Source organism: Sceloporus occidentalis, unplaced genomic scaffold (assembly GCF_023333645.1).
Source record: "Sceloporus occidentalis isolate IW3139 unplaced genomic scaffold, rSceOcc1.0.p SCAF_71, whole genome shotgun sequence".
In the NCBI taxonomy this organism is placed as follows: Eukaryota; Metazoa; Chordata; class Lepidosauria; order Squamata; family Phrynosomatidae; genus Sceloporus; species Sceloporus occidentalis.
In genome coordinates, this window is record NW_028317051.1 from 3091167 (window position 1) to 3110730 (window position 19564).

Here is a 19564-nt window from a genome sequence, read left to right on the forward strand (position 1 = left end):
TATACATTCCACATGTCATTGTGTTCATAGATTAAAATGTATATTTATGTATTGAAACTCACCCAAAATGTATACCAACTGAGAAATGTGTCTATATGAATATTTGAAAGAGTAGTGGCTATATGTGCAAATTCAGGAAACCAAAAAGATGATTCACCATGGTTAACCTCCCTGTGAAACCCTGTTGTGTTTGTGGTTCTTAATGGCCTGAGTGTCCCCTTCTTTTCCCTTTTCCTGCTTCTGACCCAGTACTGTTAAACACCTATGTTAAATATATGTTCTTTCTTTTGTTTTATTATTGTTGTGTTCTGTGACCATTCTCCAGAAGAGTTTTATAAACTTAATACATTTCATAATTTCATGATGGAAATATTTTATTCTTACATTCGTACATTCTTACCTGCTGAGTGCCCCCTCTGTTTACAAGCCTCAGGGTCTGTGCTTTTTTTTTTCTTTAACTGCATTGCACCTTTACAGACTAGCCTTAGCACTTAAATAATATAGATTTATGCATTGCCTTGCAGTCATTGACAGATGTATCTGTTTTTTAGGTGCTTTGTGTTTTCTGGCCATATGTCCACTATGGACTTGGCTGAGATCACAACATAACTGTAATAGTTTCTGACTTCTCAGTATGGCTCTTAGTGTAGTCATCAGGTCTAAAGATAGAGTAACATATGTTGGTGTGACTCATAAAATATAGTGTATGAAGCAGTGTAGTGATAGATTCCATGTCCCTCACTGCACAGTATGGTTAGTGATATTATTAAGGGAAACACGGCCACCACCTCAGGAAGATTTATTTCTACCCATGCCACTGTATTTACCGCACAATACTTAACAATTATGACCTGGGGGGGCCTGGGAAGGGGCATAATTACTACATCGGCTGCTCCAATTCAATTAAACACTGTTTAAAAGCATGTTCATGCATGTTAAAATCAATTCCACATAATGCCACTAGGTGAAGATTTACCGTATTTGCTCGATTATAAGACGAGGTTTTTTTCAGAGCAAATGCTCTGAAAAATACCACTCGTCTTATAATTGGGGTCGTCTTATAATTAGACCTCAAAGTCTGACTATGAGACGACTAAGATCCAGATCCCCCGCAGCTGCAGGGGATCTGGATCCTCCTGTCTCAACCCCCCCGCCCCACTTACCGGTACTTCAGAGTCCCCGGTGTGCAGTTGTCAGGTAGCTGGGGCAGCGTGTAGACTCACGCTGCAGCCGGAAGGAAGCGTGTCTAGCAGCGGGGATTGTCTGCGTGCATCGCGCAGACATTCCCCGGCTGTCAAAGATCAGAGTTCCCCGCACCGGCCGGCTGCAGCGTGAGTCTACACGCTGCCCCAGCTACGTGACAGGAGACTCTGAAGTACCGGTAAGTGGGGCGGGGGGGGGGTTGTTAAATGGGGGCATAAGGCATTTCTGGAGGCAGGGTGCTCTGTGAAATGCCTTTTTAACCCTCTATACGCCACTCTGCCTCCTGAAATGCCTTTAACCTCCCTGTATGCCACTCTTCCCCATAATATGCCTTTTAACCCTCTAAGTGCCAGAGTGGCATATAGGGTTAAAAGGCATATCATGGGGCACAGTGGCATATAGGGTTAAAAGGCATATCATGGGGCACAGTGGCATTTAGAGGGTTAAAAGGCATATCATGGGGCACAGTGGCATATAGGGGGTATAAGGCATTTCTGGGGCAGATGTGCATAACTGGGGGGCAGGCTGGAAAATAGAAGGAAATAAAACCAAAATATTTTTCTCAATCATAGCTTTTATTAAAAAAATAGTTTAAATGTATTAACATTTACTGGTAAAACTTTTTTCCTATAGGGTCGTCTTATATTCAGGCTTTTTCTTTTTTTCCTAAATTAATATTAAGATTTGGGGGGTCGTCTTATAATCGAGCAAATACGGTACATATTGCCCTGATTTCCCTTTTTATTGGCTTTCTATGTAACCATTTTCAGCGGATGTCTGCAGGACAAACAAACACAATTTTCAGTTCATTTTTGGCACATTAATTTTTTGGCAACAAATTTTCTTCCTTGCCCATTTGGTTTGGTCGAAAACTCAAGGACATTTTTAATTCTGGAACAAATTTATTGTCCGGTGCCCTCATTCACTCCCATTCTCTCACACTCTCACTCATTCTCTCACACTCTAATTCTCGTTCACACTCTCTCTCTAAATTTAGTCTCTCTAAATGTTTACCTACATTCTCTGCTGACCACTTCCGCTTCTGACAACCACTTTTGCATCTTCTTCATCCTCTGTCTTTTATCTTCTTCCTTCTCTTCTATCTTCTTTGCTATATTCAATCTTCTATCTTCGCCTGCATCTCCGTGGACATAATGTCACCACAGCACCGCCATGTTGCCCCAAGTTGAAGTTAGGGCAAAATTAGGGTCCTCCAATCGGGAACGAGGTGGTCACCGAAAGTGCTGCCATTTTGGCAGAATTTCCTGCCAAGTTTTGTCTGTGGCGATGTGACTAATATAAAAGATAGAAGAGAAGAGAGAAGATAAGGGATAAGATCCGGAAGAGGAAGTGGTCGGCAGAAGTGGAAGTGGTTATCAGACAAGTTAGGGAAGCATTTGGAGAGTGAGAGAGAGAGTGAAGGAGAGTGTGAGAGTGAGTAAGAGTATGAATCGCCAAATTTACCAAAATTCTGTAAATTTGCAACTTGTATGAATCTTTATGCATACGTCTAGTACTCACTAAGTATGTAGTCTGGCAATGCGGTTTCTTTCCGACTTGGGTGGACTTCTGGACTCACTGGTGCAGTGTTCCCCCTTCGTATATTTTGTCCCTATGACCTATACTTTCACTAATATCAAAACAGCAACAATGTCCAGAGTTTATTGGACCCTAAATGTCTTTTTCTTAAATTTCAGATCAATCCAAGCAGTGTGTAGTGGAATCCTTGTATATCATTAGCTGCTATGGAACACTAGTGGAGCATGTGTTGGAGCCACGACCCCTGAGCACAGCACAGAAGATAAATGATGACACTCCTCTGGAGATGTGGACATCACCTCGGGCTAGCTGGACTTTAGTTAGGTACTAAGAATATAATTGTAATTTACTCTCTGTGTTCATAGAATGGCAAGAACAAAACATAATTGATTCAAATAGATATTCTAGCTGATGTATTAACAGTTAAATATTCATTACTTTTGTAATTTATATTATTGGAGAGCTATCTGAACGGTATTGCAACATTAATTAGAATTAATATTTCAATGTCCTTTCAAACATAGTTTGGAGCTTTTAGGACTAATCTATGACATTTTCTTAGGCTCCTTTATGTTTCCTAGTCTTAACCAGAAAAAAGCAGTAAGGGCTCTTCTTTCTTGAAGCAAAATACCAGACAGAAAACAGAATTCATATACAGCCATCATTACTGTGGGCCCTGCTTTGACTGTAGATAATAATGACAGGTAGTGGGTGGAAAAACAGTGTTAACTTTAGTACATCTTATTCTTACAGCTACATTAGGAGTTACTAATTGCTAAACATGTTCTTTTATGTGTGTCAGTCTTCCTTTAAACATTTCTGTCTACTCAGCCCTTTTATTACATTAAAATTGTTGCATGCTTGGGAAAGGTATCAGACTATCCTTATGGCAAGATAAAATACCAAAAAATATATGAGGTCTTAAAGCAGTTATAGAGAAACAGATTGCAATCAGATTGTTTGGTCTCTAGTCTTTCCTTCACTTAATGTGAGATATCTTACTTTCATTAATAAGCCCTTTTGTCTGTCATATTGGTATAGATTTGCCCACATATTTTCATAAATCATTTTTCTTCAGACACAGTTCTGCAGTTTACATATAAGTTTAGCAATACCCGCTAAAATATGTTTGCATTAACGTGATTGTCTATGAGTGCAGCATGCTTCCATTGCTTCTCTAATAAATGTTTGTATAGATTGAGTTTCTCCGCAGATGACTCTTAATAAGTGGACTGCACTAATCATAACAAACAGGAATCAATTTTAAAATATTGTTAGGGTGTCTATTTTTCTGGACACTGGAAAGTATTCTGCCATTGATTTTCAGGATACATTGTCCTGCAGCACTGCTTATTCCTGGACTGGTATAATCAATATGAAAGTACCAAGCTATCTGGAAGAACATCCCTTAATTAAAATGACCTCATGTTGGACAAAGTTGTAATTTCTTAGAGGTCGGGACCATGAGGGAACTTTGAATGACAGAATGTACGGCAACTGCCATGGCACGGCCCTGTGTTCCTTGAGTTAAAGGCACAGAGAAAACATATTTAAAGTTTAATACATATGAGCATGTAACACCAAACTAGACCTCTTCTCAATGTATAACAGTTAGAGTTCTCACTATGCCATTTAGGGAAATTATTTAGTATGCCAGAACAATAACTAGCATTTGATATGCTGTAGTTGTAACTGAAGTTTTAATATAGCAAATGGAAAGAAAGTGGCATCATGCTGTGTCATCACTTTGTTTGTTTTGTGATCTCACAAGCGTCATTCAAACAAAGCCGAACCAGTAGTCAAGAAATATATCACAGACCAGCCTGTCAACTGTTTCAGCTTTTTTTCTGGTGTCACAACTTAATACTTACATTTTTTCTTTAGGACTCCTCAATGGAATGAACTCCAACCACCATTTAATGCAAACCATCCCTTGCTGTTGGCTGCAGATGTAGTTCAGTACTACCAGTACTTGCTGGCTGGCCGTGAGTCCATTATTTATTTTTCGTTTACTTATCAGTTGATTTCTTGATTATTCTGGTAACCCTGCTCGCTAAAGGCCATCTCAACGCCTCCTTTCATAGAAGTTCATCTAGGCTGGCCATTTTTGAATTGTCTCAAGGTACTACAAATAACCTACACACTCATGGTTTACTGAATACTCAATGAATTGATATCCGTACATATCAGTATAGAAGGCAGTCTGTGGAAAAACTATAGCCTGTATTAGAAAACCTAATGAAGCTGTGATTTTTCTGCAATTGCGTTTTTGACTTCTTTTCTTTTTTTGTCAGTTTTTGAAGGTGATATGATCAAGAATACTTTCCCTGTGTGACACATTCCAGCTCAACACATCACACTATTTGGGTTTTCTTCATTTAAATATTGTATACAAAGATAACGAGATGTATTAGGTGGGACTCCATCCACAGTATTTGTGTCAAACCTGGAGAGCCATCCCTCCTAAGATGTTTATTGTTGTTGTGACACACATGGGTTATTGAGCAAACAAGGCTCTTAAAGCCATTGATGTCATTCTGAAGCCTTCAGGTCCTTCCATCTGGTCAGTTTATAAGGTATCCCAGCTTGTGCAAAAGTGAATTAATCAGTGAAGCCAGCAATTTCATATGTGCTTAAGATTGATGAAGAGGGACTTAAGACATGAATTACTACACTCACTATACTTTTTATTCCAGAATTAGCTTTCTTTTTTTTAACTAGCTCCAAAGCACCAAGGTCACTAGACAGAGCCTGTTTTCATTGACACTTTGAAAAGACTTTTGGTCTGTCAAACATTACACGCTGTTAAAGTCTGTCAGGCTATGAATATTTTTACATTAATGCCCTTTTGTCTTTATTCTAGTAGATTAAAGCTTAGCGGGGCTAAGAGAATGTACAAGAGCAGGTGTGTCCAAGTTTTCCCCCGCAGTGGGTCACTTTTTCAGAAATGTACGTGTGCGTGGGCCACACTCATTTTTCATTGAGAGGAAATATACAGCATGGCTCCTATCATTATATAATGAGCCTGACACAGATGGTGGTACAGCATGACTCCTATCATTATATAGCAAGCAAGACACAGACAGTGGTACAGCATTCTCTGATGATTATATAGTGATCCAGACACATATGGTGGTACAGCATTCCTCCTATGATTATATGGTAAACCATACACAGACAGTGGTACAGCTTGACTCCGATCATTATAAACTGAGCCAGACATTGACAGCAATACAGGATAACTCCTATCACTATATACTGAGCCAGACATTTACAGTGGTACAGCATAGCTACTATGTCCTATAATACTTTTCATAAGCCCTGCCCTTTTGCGGAACTTCTCCTGGAGGCCTGGTTCATGGTGAAGTGGACGATTGAAGAAGACACAGGTAGAAGCAGATTAAGAAAGAACACAGGAGATGAGGCAAGAGCGGAGCTGTAGGAAATAAGACCCAATGATAGAAGTGCCCAGTGAGGTGCACCATGGGAACCCGCCTAGACACGGGTCTGGTTGGAGGGGCAGTTATCCCTGCAGATCTCAAGCCGCACCTCAGTGTCCAGCGGGCCGCATCTTTGAAGCGTCTATACCAAAGACATGAGCGTAGGGCTAGTTTTCAGGAAAAAAAGGGATTAAATCAACTTCTCTAGAAGATTTAGGCTTAAAATTGTCTGAAAAATAATGCAAAATGGCCACACATCAGAAGAAATTCTTACAGGTTGGTCATCTCTCTGAAGCATTGCTCTGCTATAAATCTTAACTTTCTTGGCTGCTTACAGAAGATGGACCCTGTCTGTTCTAGTTACTGTTAATTTGTGTTGCACATCATTGCCTCATATAAACCCTAGCCTTTACTAATTACTTGTTTCTTGAAGTACAGAGTAACAATAGTCATTTACAGCTAATACTTCTTCAATGCCTTGTTTCTCAGATGTGTGTTTACTAATTGACACAAAAGAAAAAGATCTATTCTGTATGTCTCTGTATCCATCAAATCTTCCATGAATGCAAATTTGATGTATTCAAAGGGTTAAATGTCTGCACATTTTTTCATGTTTGCACATAGCCCATTGCTGATTTATCTGCAGCTGCAGAGAATTGTCTCACTTATGTGTACTGTGTATTTTGAAAATTGCTCCCAAACATGAAATGCTGCTTTGAGTCTGACTAGTGAATGCTGTATTGGTGGCGCCAGATTAAAGCTATTGGCTTTACCCGTCCATCTATTACGTTTGCCAGCGCAAGCTAAAACCTCTCGTAGCATGTGAGGATCAACATTTCCCTCTCTTGGTATTCTCTAAGCAAAATGTATTTTTTTAGTTCACAGACAGACTAACGTTCATATAATTCTTAATTTTTCTATTGCTGTCAAAAATGATTTCCTATCCTGGCACCCATTTCATCTTAAATCTTGGAAGCAGCTACAAAAAACCAAACTGATGTCATACTTTAAATCAGCAGCTGAATATAACTTTAGCACATTGAAAGTAAAAGTACAATATGTAGTACACGAATCATCTAGAATTATCCATGTTTGATAATTGCCATGTTTGATCTTTTATTTTAACATAATGTCACCCCATATGGTTTGCTATAAATATATTTTATTGTACTGAACACATAAAATTTGCAGATAGATTGCAGTTTGGGTAGCAAGCCGCTTTGGGTATTCACAAACGGCCCCATAAGTTAAAAAAGCAATCTAGTCCCCAAAATTGTATTTTCCAATGCATCTTGGAGTCCATTACAGCATGCATATGGGAATATGTATTCTTTAGTTATTGAAACTTCTGTCTTATTTAACTCTCTTCCTGCCTGCCTCTGCTGGGAAGTAGGAAGCATTAGCATGTACGCTGCTGTTTCTCCCATTGATTTTAGTGGGGACTTGGCCCCTATTGACTAAATATACAAGAAGCATATTGAGGTATGCTCCCTGCTTTAATTTATCGGCCAATGAGGGGATGCGTTACATGAGGTTTAATTTCTAACTCAACAAGCTAAAGAATGCCTGCATTAATTAGCATGCATGCAAGTCCATGAAAAACTTACTTCATTATTATTATTATTATTATTATTTATTAATTTATATAGCCCCATCACAACACTGTGCAATAGATAAACAGGATATAAAAGTAGTGCAAAACATAACAATTAGGGCTTATAAAATTGATTGCTTTTGCCCAAAGTCGCCCTTAAATGGCAGATGCTGTCTACTAGGCCCACAGTTGACTTATTTGGACAAGCTTTTTAACAAATTTTACTTACCAAAGCCAACAGTCTTCTGACTTTAGTTGCCCACAAGTCCAGATGGTCATTCTTAGTCCTTCACACTATATTCACACAAATATGGTGACAGCTATATGCCTACATTTTGATCCCGCCTTTTTTCTTTCTTAGTTTCAATGCCAGTGGCACAAATAAAAACCCCGGGGCCCCCCGATTTCACCAAGCAACATGTCAGCACCAGTGGCAACGTTGACCCCAAACAGCATGTGAATGCCACCTATGCCCCTCAACAGTTTGTCCCCAAACAGCTTGTCGATGCCCCCATATAGCTCGTCTGGCTCATCTTTGCCACCAAGCAGCTTGTCATTGCCACAATAACCAAGTGGCCCCATCAGTCCCTTGCAGCCCCCGGTATCATATATACTGGCACACATTTTGCACAATCTGACATGCATACACACTCATTCTACAAACATGGGTGCAAAACTGCAGTCTAAACCTGGGACTATTTTCTTGGTATTAGAGAACACTTGAACTCTCTCTTCTACCAAACAAATCTATACTCATCTGCTAATAATTTTATTTTAACTTTATCCCAACTGTTCTCCAAGCAAATCACAGTTACCAACATCCCTGTACATATAGAATGTTGTGACAGGGAAGGTGGTGATACCATGGCGTCAGTTTAGTTTTTTTAAAAAAAATTGTAGTTTTGTTTTGTTGCAAAGCTCTGTGCAAGCTTTCTTGATGAAAATCCAGTATGTGCTCTGTTTACCTGAAGTGATGTAATGGGCTGATATTAGCAGTAAGTTACAGTTCAATATAATATCACTTCCATCAATAAGGTTAATTGCTAGCAAATGGCTAAATGGGAGTTTAGGGCAAATGCTACAGCTGTCTGCCATGTTAGTGGTGAGAAGAATTGTGGCGCCATTTCAGGGTCAGTGTTAGTATCTGTCTATCAGAGTTAGAACACAGCAGTTTCTCTCAGTTTCAGTCATTTGTATAGCATTTCTGTCAATTGTTTGGCTCCATTAAGTGTGCAAGGGAAATAAAAGCCTCAATGACCAAGCCACAAGGGGCTGCATATAGACCCTCTCTTTGTCCACAGTCAGAACATTGCATTAGGTCTCATTATCCATTTATAATAAGTAACCTTTGCCCTCTGGGTCATTTAAAAATACTGAGTGTGCTCTTCTAACACTAGGTACCTCCATCAGCAGACCGGCTAAACAATGAACCGTCTGGTTGTCTGATTGAAGGGGACACTTAGCAGGTTTTCATAAATATGAGGTTACATGCCAAACCCCTTAAGCAAAACCTTGCTCTTTAATCTTTCAAGAGTCAGTGAAGGCCAGGGAAAGCTTTTCCTTTTTTTCCTCAGAGCAAACAATTTCAATATGCGTATATTTATTATTATATTTAGCGATATTTAATTTATTCAAAGTTTTCTTTTAGAAACTGTCTGGGTCGTGGAGCCAATAAGGGGCCATTGTCTGAACAACCATTTTGGTGTGTGAGTGTTCAATACCTTTTTCCCGAGGGTTCGGTTAAGTGGTGCCGCACAGCTGTTTAGTTATTTTGGAGGTCATTCCTGGCATCTGCTCTAAAATCCTGCATGTGGATTCGTGTGGCCCCCACACACCTATCCAAGACGACTTCTAAAGCACGCGTGTCAGTTTCTGTAAAACATAAGAACTCAGTAGAAAAACAATATGTTTTCTGGTCCACATTCTTTCCCATCTGTGACCCATCCTGAAGTCACCATCATCTGTGCTGCAGTATATTTCAGCTTTCAAATTATCCCTGATGCTACTAATTGCACCCATGATAATAATAATTGTTGGACTTTAGGCAATTTCTTCAACTGTACTAAAAGATAAAATAAAGTAGCGCATACTTTAAAAAGGAAATACTTTTGACATTCACAAATTGAGTTCTTTGAAAATGGCACACTATAATACCACAATTACCAATTTTTATATTTGAACCTGCCAGTGTGTGATAGGGTCTAGTTTTCATGTCCAGTAAGGTGTAGGATGATGACAACCAAGACCAACCAGACCCATTGTATAAATTGTTGAACAAAAACACAAGGCTGCAAGTAATACAGGGACCAGGTATGAAGCACAAATCGTGGCATTAGTCAGCTAAAAATAAAGGATATTCACATACATTTCAGGTGTACATTACCATGCCTGAGCTGACCCTGAGACTCTTGAAATATTAACCCTTTAAAGGCCAGTCGTGCAGATTCTATGTAGTTACATACCAAATGAAGTACCTACCAAAAGAAGTGGCTCTACTACCAGTCCTCAAGGAAAATATGTCATGATTTAAACATACACTTATTTGAGTCACCTGTGTTCAAGCAGGAAAAGCAACCATAAAATACTGATAGCAAAAGCACTAATTGGGAGTCCTATATATGATTACAGTTGTGTAGAATAGGAAAGAGACAGCTCCGGACCGTAGGACCCTGAGAATCTGCCCCTTCACCGTGAGACTGGGGCAAAAACCCTGAGACTGAAGGTCAAGCACTTCTCAGGTGGCCTGACCTGAGCTCTTATTAAGTTTTTCTTGTGATTATGCCCAGTGCCTTTGCCACTGAACTCTGCAGAGTCCAAGGTACAGTCAAACCAGGAGAAACACATTTCCTTTGCTTCAGGCTTCATTTCTCTGCTGTCCATTACACCATGGTGTAGCCAGCTATGACCTGCAAATGAAAAGCACATAATCCTATTCTTTGAATAATATGACTCAATAACATGCCTCCCAACTGTCCCGCTTTGTGCGGTACAGTCTCGATTTCGCCACTCTACCCTGGAGGACTCTGGTATTAGTTTTTGTATCCTTTTTGCGTGGACTGCAATAATTTCCACCATGAATTAGAATACAGTTTTGGAGATTTTTGTCATGTGCTCCATGTGCATAGCATACAAGTAAAGAAAGTACACTTATCAGATGTTGTAAATCGAAATAAATGGGGTTTTACAAATGAAGTAGGACTCAGCAGTGCTATCTGCTGGCCAGAGGAGGCATATTTGAGAATCTCAAGCAGTGTTTCCAGAGGTTCAAGATTGCAGCTGATAAGTCTAAAGACTCTCTCTTGTTACGTTGCAGTCCTGACATAATATTTATCTGTAGTTATCTATAATTAATATTTCAATAACAAAATGGTGTACAGATTTGTGTTTTTTGTTCTATTAATACCCATTCACAAGAACTCACACCTAGTATTAATTCACATACAAGAAATGTCCCGGGTCTGGTCACTTTTTCTTACTGTTAGTTTAGTTATTGTAACATGTAAAGAGAAAGCAGCACATCCCAGACTATTGAGAATCCCAATTGGTATTCATGTGTTTTTTTAGTACTGGTAATTTCTGTTGTGTTATATGCCATGCAGCCACCTTGCTGTTACGGCATATTTGAAATTGGTGCCTAGCCCTTAGACATTTTTCTATAAAAGCTTTACAGGGTATCTGTATTACTGTAAACAGTGTCTAGTGATAGAGCTCAGCTAAAGCAACAGAAGTTGACCTTTGGAAGTGTGGTACAACTTCTTGATTCATACCTTTTAAGTGCATCTCTTTGACACCCAAACCCCAGTGTTGTTCTTTCTTTTTCGTGTTGTTTTACAAAGGTCTTGCTGGGTATCATTGTGTCACAGTGCTCTACAAACCTAACATTCACAATAAACTGTATAGCGGTAGCAGTAAATGTGTTCATAAAAGAATCTATGGACATTAAACATGCCATTCATCCCACACCTCCAACCACACCCTCCAAAACAGGTATCTCTCTCTTTGTATAATAGAGAGATAGGTATGGGTTGATGGGTTGGAGGATCCCAGCACCATCTTGTACCTGCCGTGGTTTCCATTTCCACCCTTGCCCCTTGTTACTTTGTAACCTTGATTCATATGTTGTTTCTCTGGGTCATTGCAGAAAAATGATAATGGCGTTCTGCAAATGTGTAAGCACCACATGTAATGAGAGCACAAGCTTTACGTGGCAGCTTGTGCATGCAATGCTGGCTAATCAACCTACAGGCAAACCCACACTTGTGATATGCCTGGTCCAGAAATTGTAAATGAAGGATTCATGGAATATGAAGGAAATATCCTTTAAGCTATCCCTTTGATGGCTATTGAGAGGGACACATAAATATGAATAACTTACTATACCACCCCTACAAATGGACGCCAGTAATGCTGCTGGAAGGAATGAGAAGAAGAGTAGCGGCACAATTTAAACTTATAAATATAGTATATAGTATACGAACCCCAGTGATGTCACCATGACATAATAAAGAGTATTGTCTGTTTAGAAGATCTGTGGTTAATTAAAACCCCATACAGATCTTAGTTAAATAAGTAAAAAGTAAGGGAAAAAATTGGAAATTTTAAAAATGTAAAAAAACATTTATAAAACAATTACACAACTATCCTATAGCTCTCCCGCTAGAAATATTATAAGAGAAAAAAAAATTTGCTGTCCACCAAATCAAAGGCTTTAAAAAGATTTATACCTGTGAGAAAGAAAGCCTCCTGTCCCAGCCAGGAGAATGACCACACTTCTCTCTGCCTCCAATTTACAGATTCCATTCTGGATGAACTATGAGAAGTTTCCACTAAAAAAAAGACTTTGAAACTCAGCTTTATGTCAAACACACAGCTGCAGAGAATGAATCAATTTAAAATTGGATCATCTGCGTGCCTTGAATTAATATTTCCGGTCTGAGGTCTGAAAAGACTTATTTTAAGTAGAGTATTCATCAATCTTTTAGCAACACCTAAAAACGTATGTAAATATTTTATCGGGGGCCTATAGAAATGCAAGGTATCTGGAACCACCTCCAAAAACAGTAATACTGTAAAGGTCTGGATTACAAAATGGTAACATTTAATAATGCATTTTAAGTTTTAGAGGGTATCTTGAACTTCCAAGCAATCAAAAGGCTAGTTAATTTCTCTTTAGCATGCTGCGTTAAGTATGTCCTGAAGTAAGTAATCCAGGCACCACTCCAATGGCTTGACAGCTTAATATTATAACAATATTTGTCTATTTTTTTTTCACATTTTGGGTTTCCTGGTAAAAGATTGTACTGATCTGCAAAATGGGTGTTTCTAGGGAAACTAAGGTCCCTACTCACATGTTTACTTTTTGTTTTTATACTGTTATCGATTTTCCGGGGGGGGGGGCGGTGGGCTTTTTCCCCTTTGCTTCAACATCATACAGAGTATCTCTTTAAGGGTCAACAGGCTTAAGGGATATTTCTTTTGAAGGACAAGGGTTGCATATTTGTAGTAATTACAATAATATAACAAAAGGTTCTGGACTTTTCAGATACTCAGCTTTCAATTGATGTCACCGCTTATAAATTATATATTTCTTCTTTTTTGCATCTGCATTTGTTGTATGTCCCTTCTGATAAATCTCATAAATCACCTGTTTGTTTCTAACTACTTGTACTCTAACCCTTGCAGGGCTTTTGTGGGTATAAGGAATATTCCCAGAATTGGGGAAAAACAAGTAAAAATACCATTGTGACTCTGCCTGTGTACACCCATAATTGTGAGCCCTTTTTAGACCTATGCAGATACTTGATGGGTTGTTTTACAAATACTTTGAACAGTGTACTTTTTTATACGTGACAAAGGGTTCTTTTAACTGTAGGGCATTTTAGTCTTTCGTCTGAAGGTTAATCATATAAAAAACCACAAACTTTCAAGAAGCTTTCTCAGTTTCTGTGGAAAGAACCTATGTGCATACCAGCTACCCAGAGCCCCCTTGCAGGATGCGGGTAGGATGGCGGTCCTGTTGACGCCGGTGGAGGTCCCGTTGATGTTGCTAGTAGTGCCGATTACCACACGCCATTTTTGGGAAGTGGACGGGAGTGAGCTCTGCCTCAATGTCCCTCCCATGACCCGGAGTTTCCCCACAGTGACCCAGAGACCCTATGTGTTTGAATGGAGTGGTGGTGAGGTCTTTGAGCTAGGGTGGCAAGATCAAATCCTATCATGTCTAATATCTGGACTGTCTTTCCATCAGTCCCTCTATGGTAGCAACACTTCAAAACAATACATTTGTACTAATCAAGACGGTTATTATAGAAAAAATAATGAGAGTGCTCTCCAGCTAACATAAGGTAGTTAGGAAAAGCATCATTTGGGCTTCTTTGGGAACCTGCATCCAGGTTGTTTAAAAAAGGAAACATGGAAGAGATTTCTAAAATGTATCTCTGTGTTGATGAAAAATGAATGTGTTGTGTAACTGTGAACGTTGTAAGACTCACCCTAGAGATAGTTCTAATGTCTTTTTAAGTGTTTAAGAGTTATGTGCATAATAAATATAACTCACCTGCAGCATTTCCAACTACCCTGAGTGTTGCATGTTTGGTTTCCAGTGGAAAATATTGTGTTTCTTTGTAGCAAAGTATTGCTGCTTTTGGGATATAAACATTGATTAATAGAATGCATTTGTGCATATGTTGCTGTCACTACACTGTGAAAGAATTTCTTTATACTTACTTAAGGCTTAACTTAAGGAAATGTCTGTCTGTTTTTGTTAACTTTTAAAGCATGTGTGTCACATTCTGAAATCCCAGTTCGATAAATAAATATATGTTTGTATAAATATGTGTGTGTATATGTATACATACATAGACACATATTGGCAGTAGAATGGGTTGTACTGAAGAGTTCAGTGATTTTAAACATGGGACTGTCATAGGATGCCACCTTTGCCACAAGTCATTTTGTGAAATGTCTGCCCTGCTAGTCCTGTCCCCGTCCAGTGTAAGCGATTTTATTGTGAAGTGAAAGCATCTAGGAGTAACGTGTATACATCACCTGTCGTCTGTAGCATTACTCATGAGGATCAGGATCTGCATAATTATTTCTCCCCATTAATTTATCTCTGTCCTCTTGTAAGTTTTTAATTGGATCAGAAACTCCTTGGTAGGGTGGGATGAAGGGAACTAAAGTGTAGGTCAATCAATTAGATGTGCTGCTTTTTTTCCAGCCTCTTCACAATTATCAGCTTCCATGAATGAAAGTATTCCCTTTTAAACCTCTAGATTGTAAGCTTGCGAGCAGGGCTCTCTCCACCAAATGTATCGGTTTGTCTTAGTCTGTCAATTCTTGTCTTGTCATATCCCTTGAATTTATGTATTGTATTAAGCGCTGCGTAAACTGTTGGCGCTATATAAATAAAAGATAATAATAATAATAATAATAATAATAATAAACCAATATGTTCAAAACCTTTTAAACTAATAGAAAAACAAAAATACCAAGCAATAGTTATGCTAGAAGTATTAGCTGTAACAATTCCCATTTCATGTTTTTGTTTGTGTTTTATCTGTATTGTTATATTATCCTCTAAAATCTATGAGCTTCGTGTATTAGAGTATACAGAACAGCGTAAGTCGCTGAGCTAGGGTTTTACATATTGCTGACCAGCCCAGATAAAATGCTGCCGTGCAGTATGTGGGATGTATAGAGTTATGGAAAGTAACCAATAAGTCAGTTTTACGTCCTCCATACTGCAGGGAAGCATTGTACCTGGGCTGGCCAGCTAAATGTAAAAATCATATGTCCTGGAAAACATGGCTGATGTGGTTACCCTAATCTGAGCTTGTCTCCCTTTTCTCTATGTGTCAAAATCCACCTGTTAACATGTTCATTAATATGAATGCACATTTCACATGTGTTAGAATAATCTGACCCTTCCCTATATGCCCTAAGTGTTCATACAATAAATGTAAATTGTTTTGTGACTTAAATAAAATATGGCTTAATACACTTTATTGATTGATTTTCATGAGACAGACAGTCGACGTCACATTTTTTGTAAATTCGATTTTTTTTTATTTGAGTGTATATTGGAGTAGACTTTAGATGGACCATAATGCACATTATTTTATGGGGGTTATAGAAGCATTATTAAACACTCATCTACAGACACCAGACAAGCCAGAAGGCTTGTTTTCCCTCAGAAATCTCATGGTGCTGCCACAACCACAAGGGATTCTGGCCAGGCGCATGCAAATAAGGTCAGCAGTAATGACCTTTTGCCTCTATATCAACTGTATACACTGATCCCTTGAAAGTAATTGCCCGCTGTACAAGACAGCCTTTAGACAAAACTCGGGAAGAGGTGCAGTAGCCAGATCACCACTCATGGACAGCTGTTTCGTCCTTAAAGGGACTCGTCGGCATGAGGTTGTGATAGTGACTTAATAGTTGAGGCTTGGGGTAGCCAAGAAATACCATTACATAAGTTATGGTGGGTAAAGGTGATGGAAAACCCTTCCACTTAAAATTAAGGGGGTAGTAGAAGCATTATTAAACACTCATCTACAGACACCAGACAAGCCAGAAGGCTTGTTTTTCCCTCAGAAATCTCATGGTGCTGCCGCAAAGGATTCTGGGTAGGTGCATGCAAATAAGGTCAACAATAATTACTTTCAAGGGATCCATGTATAAAGTGGATATAGAGGCAAAAGATGATTATTGTTGAACTTATTTGCACCCCCTTAATTTTAAGTGGAACGGTTTTCCATCACCTTTACCCACCAATTTTTATGTAAATCACCTTATGCAATCTATTTTTGTTGGAGGCAGTAGCGTACCTGGCGGGGGGGGCGGTCCGCCCCGGGTGTCGCTCATCAGGGGGGTGCCACGGGCTAGGATGACCACATGTCCCCGATGGCCTGGATCCCCGGCAGCCTTGTCATTTAAAAAAAAAAAAAATTACGCGGAGGAGACAGAGGGGTGCCTAGCAACCGCTCGGCGCCCCTCAGTCTCCTTCGCGAGGCTTCTAACTCCGTGGCGGTGCCGGCATCTCATGACATGACGTCATATTTCTGCGCTCAGCTGTGAAGCAGCGCAGCGGCAGAGCCGGAAGCAGCGGCAGAGCAGGAAGACAGAGGCGTCGTGCTCCCACCGCAGGACTTCTGAATGGTAAGTCCAAAACATTTAACTACAAAGGGGGAGAGGGTAGATAGTGGGGAGGGAGGGAGAGGAGCGTAGATAGTGGGGAGAGGAGGGTAGATAGTGGGGAGGGAGAGGGGGGTAGATAGTGAGAAGGGGGTAGAAAAGGGGGAAAGGTAGATTGTGTGAATGGTTGAGAGAATAAATGATTGTATGAATTAATTATGTGAATGAAAGTGTGAATTAGTGAGTGACTGTTAAAGTGTTTGTGTATATGATAGATGTATATAGATGCTAACAGCAATCATACTCCTATTGTGCCAAGTCAGCTAGTACATGCTGGAATCTGGGTATGCCTGGGCATGATAGGAGTGTGATTGCTGTTAACAATCATATATATATATTAATATTGTTAATTAATTTTTCTTGTCCTATTTTGCTGTGTTACTTACTTTCAATAAAAGTGTGAGATTTTTTTTTATGGTGGGGGGTCATATTCGGTTTCAGACAGGTAAATGCTGCATTTTCGGTTTCAGTCCAGAAGTTTCGGTGCATCCCTAAGCCAGACAATGAAGTGGTAGGCCTACACCACATCAATGTTTGGCTTAGTATATAGTGATAGGAGGTATGCTGCACTATTATCAATGTCTGGCTCAATGTATAGTGATAGGGATTACGCTGTACCACCATCAATGTCTGCCTCAGTATATAGTGATAGGTGTAATGCTGTACCACCGTCAATGTCTGCCTCAGTATATAGTGGTAGGTGTTATGCTGTACCAACGTCAATGTCTGCCTCAATATATAATGATAACAGTAATGCTGTACCACCTTCAATGTCTACGCCAGTATATAATGATAGAAGCTATGCAGTTTTAACATGTTTGTGGGGGGGGGTGCCACATACAGGATCCGCCCCAGGTGCCAAATACTCTAAGTATGCCCCTGGTTGGAGGTAGAAAATTAAATATCATTATTCTCTTCACCTGTATTCCTCTTCTAAAAGGTTATTTAAGCATACTTAAATAAGGTTGCACATATCCTTCATAGTGCTCTCTGCTTATGTTCTGTAATGCTTTATTAAGGTTATTAGGAAACACCATTTAACTAGCATTCAGGCGAATTGAATGCAGGTCAACTTTCCAGTATGACGGTTGAACTCCATTTGATTTCGGCAAAAGTATGACTTCCATTGATTTTTAACAGGAGAGTTACAGTGCATGTACTGGAAGTATATTTAATTAAGCTTCATGCTTCAATAGAATCAAAAACAAGGATGTCCCTCTTTTCAAGCTCAATAACAAAAAATTCCATGCGCTGATCTGCATACAGCAAAATGCATTGAAGTCCATGTAAAAGTCCATGTTCTTTTAAAGGCATACTGCAGCCATGATATGTATTTTAATCTATATGATAGCTGAGTGGTCCCTTTCAAATTCAGTGTGGTCCTCTGTGCAAGTACAGGAGGGATTCTATTATATTCTGTTATATATGATATTGAATCATAAGGTGTACTTTCTTTTTCAAATGACAGTAGTTGGTCTCCCTTTGCAGCTAAAACAGCTTCCACTCTTCTGGGAAAGCTTTCCACAAGATTTTGTGTTTCTGTAGAAATTTAGATGAGAACAATCTCTGTTCCAGTTCATCCTAAGGTGTTTAATAGGGTTAAGGTCAGGGCTCTATGCAGGCCAGTCAAGTTCTTCCACACCAACTCATCCAACCATGTCTTTATGTACCTTGTTTTGTTCACTGGAGCACAGTCATGCTGGAATAGAAAAGGGTCTTCCCCAAACTCTTCCCATAAAGTTGGAAGCATAGTATTGTCCAAAATGTCTTGGTATGCTGAAGGGGACATATCAAGACATTTTATACTTTGAAATATACCGTATTTGCTCGATTATAAGATGAGGTTTTCAGAGCAAATAGGTCTGACTATGAGATGACTAAGATCTAGATCCCCCGCAGCTGCAGGGGACCTGGATCCTCCTGTCTCCCCCCCCCCCGGCCCACTTACCGGTACTTCTGAGTCCCCGGTGTGTAGCTGGGGCAGCGTGTAGATGTCTACGCGATTTGCATAGACAACTTCCGCTGCAGCAGGAAGGAGGCGTGGCTAGCAACTAGCATTTCTCTGACAGTCGGGGAAGGTCTGCACGATGGACGCAGACAACCCCCGCTGCTAGCCACGCCTACTTCCGGCTGCAGCGGAAGTGCGTGGGATCTACACGCTGCCCCGGCTACATGACAGGGAAGTCAGAAGCGCCCGTAATTTGGGGGGGGGCGGGGGAGTGTTAAATGGGGGGGCATAAGGCATTTCTGGAGGCAGAGTGCTCTGTGAAATGCCTTTTAACCCCCTTAATGCCACTCTGCCTCCAGAAATGCCTTTTTAACCCTCTATACGCCACTCTGCCTCCGGAATGCCTTAAACCTCCCTATATGCCACTATTCCCCATAATATGCCTTTTAACCCTCTAAATGCCAGAGTGGCATTTAGGGGTATAAGGCATTTCTGGAGGCAGAGTGGCACATAGGGGGTCAAATAACTGGGGGGCAGGTTGGAAAATAGAAGGAAATAAAACCAAAATATTTTTCTCAATCATAGCTTTTATTAAAAAAAAAAATAGTTTCGATGAATTAACATTAGGGTCGTATATTCAGG

General features: G+C 39.7%; 1 protein-coding gene across 1 annotated transcript in view; it reads left to right on the forward strand.

The window, feature by feature from the left end:
• The window catches only part of LOC149286273 (BCAS3 microtubule associated cell migration factor-like), a 523731-nt gene that overhangs the window by 221428 nt on the left and 282739 nt on the right, over positions 1–19564 (forward strand). The window contains exons 18-19 of the mRNA XM_089494317.1: positions 2901–3066; positions 4627–4727. Coding sequence (XP_089350443.1) covers positions 2901–3066; positions 4627–4727 — 267 coding nt within the window. The remainder of the gene's footprint in view (positions 1–2900; positions 3067–4626; positions 4728–19564) is intronic.